This window comes from Solanum tuberosum, unplaced genomic scaffold (genome assembly GCF_000226075.1).
Source record: "Solanum tuberosum cultivar DM 1-3 516 R44 unplaced genomic scaffold, SolTub_3.0 scf00330, whole genome shotgun sequence".
NCBI classification, from domain to species: domain Eukaryota; kingdom Viridiplantae; phylum Streptophyta; class Magnoliopsida; order Solanales; family Solanaceae; genus Solanum; species Solanum tuberosum.
In genome coordinates this window covers 396,859-404,758 of record NW_006239256.1, presented here as the reverse complement: position 1 = coordinate 404,758, position 7,900 = coordinate 396,859, and the positions used below count along the sequence as shown (strand labels likewise).

The window sequence follows — 7,900 nt, the reverse complement described above, 5'->3', positions numbered from 1 at the left end:
TTTGGAATGTAACAGTAATCAAGGAACTCTAATCAATGTAAATCCCTAAATTTGTGTAATTGATAATTTATGTTTTAAAAAAGGAACTGCAATCAAATTAATTAACTATTAATAATTAATAATATAAAAATATAAAGAGATTAATCATTTATTAAATTAAATTTTAATTAATTTTTAAATAAAATTAAATTTAATTGATATGTTATAACCCGTAAATAAACTGTTATAAGTAAGAATATTTTAAAAGTATGTTTAAAACCCGTAATATTATCTCTTAAATGTGTATATGGTGTGATTTTTCCTTTTTCTAACAACTATGTAAATGGCCCAAAACTCTAACTATCCTGCTGCAAGCAGTTTGCTAAACATTAGCTAATTTTAATACGGAAAAGGGCCAAAAATACCCTTGAACTATTCGAAAAGGTCTAAAAATACCCTTCATCCACCTATTGGGTTAAATATACCCCTCATTAATCCACCTTTTTGGTCCACTATTACCCTTAAAACTAATAACCTTTTATTTTTTATTAATATTAATTATTACGTGGCACCTTTCTATTGGATAAATTTAACTCAACCACCAAATTTTTTATACCCACCTGACCCATATCCACATTTTTTTACCCAAACTTAATTATATCAAAAATAAAAATTTGATCATCCCTTCTCTCCCCCCTTAAACCTAATAGGAGTAATTTATTTTCTTCCTATCACCATATACAACCTCATTCAATGGTGATTAAAATAATTGTTGTCTATTTTGCGAACAACTTTTTTGTTGTTTTCCTCAATCTCTTCATTTTGCAGGTTCAATAGACAATGAGCAGATAACATCGATAACATTGTGAACGCTAACTTATCCTCCAATGCTTTTTCTGGTGAACTTCCCTTTCGTGACTGGAACTTCTGTTGTGCTTGATCTCTCGAACCTCCAATAAGAAAATAGGTTATTAGGTTTAAGGGGGGAGAGAAGGGATGATCAAATTTTTATTTTTGATATAATTAAGTTTGGGTAAAAAAAATGTGGATATGGGTCAGGTGGGTATAAAAAAATTTGGTGGGTTGAAGTTTAAATTTATCCAATAGAAAGATGCCACATAATAATTGATAATTAAAAAAAATATATTGTTAGTTTTAAGGGTAATAGTGGACCAAAAAGATGAATGGAGGGGTATTTTTAACCCAATAGGTGGATGAAGGATATTTTTAAACCTTTTTAAATAGTTCAAGGATATTTTTGGCACTTTTCCGATTTTAATATAAGTATCCTTTTGATTTTTACAAAAAGTGATACTCAAAGGTTGGCTTTCTATGGTAGAATGGAGAGTTTCCCTCGTTAATGAATTCACATAGTAAAGATACCATACATGACTGTAATTCAATCTCAATAATTAATTCATAACAAAAATATTTTCTAAGTCCATAATAGCAAATTACTAGTTTATTTCCTAACTAATGTAGGACTTCTAATTCACACTCTAAATAGGTTCAACTAGAACATGCACCGAGAGCTCAAATAAAGATAAACTTGAATAGTATATTCAAATTAGTAGTACTGGATAATATAACATATAAATAATGAATTCAATTGATCTCAATACCTTGATACAAAACATATACATATTTGAATTGATAAGAATTAATTTTAAACCTATAATTTTAAAAGTTCAACAAATTCATATTAAGAATCTATATATCAAATCAATCAAAATTATATCTTAAATCCGTAATTCTATAATAATACATCCATTCTCTCGAAATCGTCAACGCTTTATCCTTCATCAAAAAAGTTGTTATGTTTACGTTAGAAATTAATGGGACAACAGAATTCAGTTTTGATATAGTTGTTGTTTGTCCTTTAACTAATTTATCATCCTATTAGTTGTCACTCTATTGCAAGTTGGTGTTCAATAGGGATAGGTCCACTTTTCTAAAACCATTTTCACCTTTCAAAATCACACTCCAATATGTTCATATATAGCTGTAACTAGGGTAATAAAATCAAATCCAACTCGTCCAATCCGTTTAAATTTGAATAGGTTATTGATACGCTTATTTATTAGTTTAATTCGTTAAAAAATCGATTGATATGTTATTCAAATTGATTAACGAGAAATATAGTCAAACAATTTTTAAAATACTTTTTTTTTAATTTGATGTGTTATATATAGTCATTATAAAGAAAAAAATAATTTTATTAGATACTAAAATAGTTTAAAAGAACAAAAAAATTAATTAAGCTTGGTAAAAATTGAATTGGGTTGGGTCTTGACCCATTATATAATTCATTATCTAATCCGTTTTAACCAACCCTTTTTTATGCATGCAAATCTGAGTTAGATTGGGTATTAACTCAATTATTGTATTAATTCATTATGACTCGCCCAATTATCTCCCGTTGATAACATAATTCAAATTCACCATAATAATCTCATTTTAATAATTAGCCTATAGTACTTAGATAAACACGCACCTATAACCATGGCCAAATCTTCATAAAAAAAGTTGTTTCAAGAGCTATTTGATTGGGTAAACTCTCATAATGTTGTTTGTATTTACAAATTATAAATCATCAATTTAATAAGTTGAAATCAATTATGTGAGTTATTATTGATACATAAATAAATAAATAATAATTACGAATGCAATCAAATTCAATAAATTTTAACTTGAATTTCGCATTCGTGATATTCATTTTTTGGGAGGGGTACTGTGGGGTTTGAACTCCCATCACTAGGGTGAGCATGTGGGCGGCTCACTTATACCTCACTATCATTGTGTTAAAAGATTCATTTAATATGTAAAAATAATTTGTTTGAAATTCATAAATTAAAATTTTCGACTCAATCTTCTATTGAATGATGGTACTAGGGATGGACATGGTATGGTATGATACAATATTTGAAACTTCAGGTAATTTCAATATTCAGTTTCTAAAATTATTATATTATTACTATACCAATTTAATGTTGTATGATTCGGTATTTTGAAGTCCGATTTTGATATTTTGTGGTATGATAAATCGGTAGTCATAGTTTATTCAACTTCGACCAATATTTACTTGTATAATAGAGTTTTATGACTTCAGCAATACAAAAAAAATGGGTCTCAATTGTAACATACTATGTTGCTTATTTGTTATATACTTCGATATGATATTTGATATTTCAGTATATTATTTCTAAATACCAAATACCATGCCGAATATCAAAAAAATTTAAAATATATACCATAATATCAAAACTACGATATTAAAAATTTCAATATGATATAATAATTCGATATATATCATACCACGTCTAGTGTAGACGTTACTGTCTATTGGCTGTAAAAAGAAAAGGTTAGTTTTACTGCAGTTAGAGGAGAAAGAAAAATACTGCTCTTTATGGGCCTGTACTACTGCCTACTGGCAAAACAGTTGTTATCAACATGGGATTTTTGCCTGTTGATGATTATTTGAATACTGCTTTTGGTTTTTTTCTTGGTTTCATTCATTGCAGTCCCCACTTTTCTTTAATCTAGCTACGATAATATATTCAATATAATTTCATGAGTTGAGTCTAGAAAATAAGAATAACTTTAGGGTCCCACCGAGTGTTCATCCGAACCTCTTAAAAACACATACACTATAAATATAAGGTAATTTTTTAAAGACATATATAGGGATTCTGAATTCGCTAAATATAAAGTAGAGACTGACTTAGTGGTTTGAAAAATTTAAAATTCACGTCAAGTTTAAATTCCAAATATTACATTTTTTTTTGGGAATATAGTGAGCCGGACCTTAATATCACTTTTGTTCTTGTACAACGTAGTCATTGTACTACAACTTCATTCTTTGGACATATTTGTTGTCCTAAACATCTGCCACTGTTGAAGAGGATAGAGTGTATGCAGTTCTTAGTCCTATAATATTATAATCCTAAATATCACTCTTGCACAACATAGTAATGGTACTCCACTTCCATTCTTCGAGAATCTTCATTTCCTAAAAATGACATTAAACAACTCAGCCAGCCACTTCAAACCTTTTCATGCCTAAGTTCTTTCAAAACTCCACTGAAATTTCACTTAGTCGCTCTTTCCCAGCTTATTCTACTAATAACCTCATTTAATCTCATCAACCTTTATAGACAACCTTGATTACCGCTGAATTATAATAGATTCTTTAAAAATACACGAACATTCAATATATCATTTTTGAAAAGAACGAACAAAATAGCTATTAAAGCTATCTATTTCCTTTATAAACCTCAAATACCCGAAATCCACAACCTTAGTTACCATTGAATTATGACAGATCCTTTAAAAATACACGAACATCCACCATATCATTTTTGAGAATTACCAACAATGTAGCTATTAAAACTACTCCCTCCGTCCTCTTTTAATTGTCATGTTGCGCTTTTTGAAAGTCAATTTGATTAATTTACAAAGTGAAATTAAATTACATTAATTCGATATTTTAAAACAAAAAATTTAAATATTCAAAAACTATACAAAAAATACTATAAATTGTGATTTTTTACATATCAATATGATGAAAAATATATGTTAATTTAAATACTAATCTTTGATTCTAGAAAATAAAATCATGACAATTAAAAGTAGATAGAGGGTTGTAGTATTTTTCTCTGTCTTCCAATAAAGTTGGTGCCCTTTTTAATCAATAGGGTCACCAATCCAAAAATGTCAAAATTTTGAATAATTATGTGGTACCCAGTAATATTTATTTGAGTTGCTCAACTGTATATTTTTCTATTTTTTGAACCCTTTTGTTTCTATTATCACTTACCTCATTGGTCTAATACATTGTTTCTAATCATATTTTTGCATATATACTTTATTTTTTATGTATAATGTTTGTTGACTTGAGATAAATTTAAATCGGATTCATATAGTTGATCTCAACTAGTTGGAACTGAGGCGTAGTTATTGTGGTGGTGTACTGGTGTATATATATGTGCTTAGAAATGAATTTTCAAGATTTTCTATGGGAGTGCATAGTACTTGTTTGATAAAATGTTTCACTGAAAAAGCGTGATAGTGAATTCAAGAATGACAGTGGATAATTCAAGAAGCTCAATTTGGAGCAGAGAGCAAGATATAGCATTTGAAAATGCATTAGCAACTTATCCTGAGGATTGTGTAGATAGGTGGGAGAAAATTGCAGCTGATGTTCAAGGGAAAACCTTACAAGAGATTAAGAATCATTATGAAATTTTACTCGATGATGTGAGCCGGATCGAGTCTGGTTATGTTCCTTTGCCTGGCTATAATTCTACTTTTGACAGGTCTTTGTGTCATGATGGTGGTGGTGAAACAACAGGCAAGAAGAGTGGGGTTTCAGGGAGGTTAAACAGTGAGTCAAATGATGGAGGTAAATCTACTAAGTTGGAGCAGGACCGGCGGAAAGGGGTTGCTTGGACGGAGGATGAGCACAGGTCAGTAATCGTTGAACTTCAGTTATTTCAGTACAATATTAAGCTTGTTTATTGTATATTTGTTTGAGACAAGTGAGGCTTGCTCAAGTGGTCGAGCACCTCCACCATCATCCGGTAGGTTTAGGGTCGGGTAAGTCAGAACACTATTGATTTCTCCTCAAAAGATAAGAAAAAAAAGTATATTTGTAAGAAACTCAAGTGTTCATACCTCGTGTTTGAGGTTGCTACATGTCATTTAGGATAGTGTAGTGGTACTTTTTTAACCTTCATGTTTCAGTGAATATAATCTTATCAAACTTAGCTTTATGCTCCTTCTGCCGAAAACTTTCTTTGCTTGGAAAGGTAATGACTGTCGACTGTCGTTATGAGGGTGTACTTCATGAAGTCATAGGACTAACTAAGCTGTTGCCAGACATTTGTTAAACTGTATTATCCTGCTGTCACTTTCAGAAAATACTCTTTCGATGGGAGATGTGGTCGATAGAGAAACATTCTAAGTGATTCATGAGGGGTTTTCGCGAGTCTGAATGTTCAGCTTATAGATTTCTGTTTATGCATAAGACAGCAATTACAGATTGATGTTTCTTTTCCTAATCCCTAGAGCTTTTCTTTGTGCAATTCAAGCTACCTGCATCTTAATCAAACAATGGTTCACTTGATTCACCTTTTTCATCCTAAATTGCGCGTTGTACTTCTTGAAATTCCTGAAACTGGATCTTGTTTGTAGTAGTTGGACTTCTCATTTTGTTGGCCGTAAGAACCACGGTTGCAGAGAAAATAATTGAAGATGCATATTCTTACTTAAATCTTCTGCATTCTAGATACCGTTTAACATCCTTCCGATATTTTGTACTGACTGACTTTTTCTTCATTTGCTGCATCTTTGTTGGTATGCAGATTGTTCCTTCTTGGACTGGAAAAATATGGGAAAGGTGATTGGCGAAGCATTTCTAGAAACTTTGTTGTGACAAGAACTCCTACGCAAGTGGCCAGTCATGCCCAAAAATATTTCATACGTTTAAACTCGATGAACAAGGATAGAAGACGAACAAGTATACATGACATTACTAGTGTTAATAATGGAGATGTCTCAGTACCTCAAGTTCCAATCACTGGCCAAACAATTGGTTCTTCTGGCAAATCCAACAAACAATCTCCAACAGCACCAATTGCTCCCATTGGAGTTGGCATATATGGAACAACGACCATCGGACAACCAGTAACAGGACCACTTGTTAACGTAGTTGATCAGAGGAAGATTCAGGATTTGGACATTATGGATTCGAGTTTGGGATTTTACTACAGCCAATCTTGATTTTCTGGGTACTTATCTAGGTAACTTTGTAACACATACAAAATTCGAGCCAAAGCTACTACTGGCTTCGGATGAAACCATAAGTTCAGCACTACATCCACCTCTGCAGATGGTACAACAGTGAATCTTTCTCCACCATACAAATCATACGGTGTCCAACCTCCAACTCCAGGAGCAGTGGTTGCTGGTGCACCTGTAAACACGAGCCCAACGATGCTTACGATGAAACACACATCTACACATTAGTGACATTTTCTTTAGAAACAATAAGTGTACAAAGGCAAACTAAAAAGTCTTGTGCTTATTCATGTTTGTGCAATCTTCTTCAATGGTGCATGAATAATACTATTTCTCAATGTCACATAAGCATTCACTCAAGACTTTGATCCAGTGGTAAGAGCAATATGATATTAGATTATATTACCGTGAATCTTTACAACGTAGTGGTAAGGTTGTGTATACACTATGTTCTCCAGATTCCACTTGTGAGATTACACTGGGTATATCCTTGTTGTTGTAATGAATCTTTCGTCTTCCTTTCTTGCATTTTAAATTTCTTATACCCACATTACACAAGAAAAAGTGATAGATTACAACTTAGTTAAAATTTTAAATTGATCCTTAGACCCGAAAAAATAAGGGTGAAAATGTTTTCCAGAAAAACAAGTTGTTTGTTACTTATTTCTTGTGTGTTAGAACGTAAGCAAAAAATACTATTCAAGAAATATTTGTATATAATCTAAACTAATACTATAAGATATGGTATGAATCAAAAATTCAGTTATAAATCAAAGATCAATTTTTTTGTTAACTATATAAATTGAGGTGAAAGACCTAAAAGAAAACAATACTTAGCCAGTTTAAGGTACAAGCATATGTGCACAAGGTACAATCAAATATGCACAAGGTACAATATGTGAAAAACCTATATTTCTCCGACAAAGAGACATAATATATAAATATGACTTTTAACTTGACCTTTTATGTGCATAAGTAAACACTTAAAATTATATAGAGTTAAATAAATTTACACACGTCTTACCTAGCATAATACACCTAGGACGTCACGTAAAATGCAACTTGTGATGTAGGACACCAAATAGAATACGTGTGTCTAGTTATGCATATCCAAATTGAAGGT

General features: G+C 31.2%; 1 protein-coding gene across 1 annotated transcript; it reads left to right on the top strand.

Annotated features, from left to right (window-relative positions):
• Positions 1–4,764: 4,764 nt before the first annotated feature.
• LOC102597153 (transcription factor DIVARICATA-like) lies at positions 4,765–7,179 on the top strand. The gene is made up of 2 exons (XM_006360779.2): positions 4,765–5,444; positions 6,342–7,179. Exons 1-2 carry the CDS (start codon positions 5,059–5,061, stop codon positions 6,757–6,759), a joined length of 804 nt encoding a protein of 267 aa, XP_006360841.1. The 5' UTR covers positions 4,765–5,058; the 3' UTR covers positions 6,760–7,179.
• Positions 7,180–7,900: the final 721 nt, after the last annotated feature.

Excerpts from the sequence above, each read along its gene's own strand:
- LOC102597153 (XM_006360779.2), top strand. The coding sequence starts at position 5,059 with ATGACAGTGGATAATTCAAGAAGCTCAATTTGGAGCAGAGAGCAAGAT. Across the intron at positions 5,445-6,341 it reads TGGACGGAGGATGAGCACAG|ATTGTTCCTTCTTGGACTGG; the intron begins GTCAGTAATCGT and ends GTTGGTATGCAG.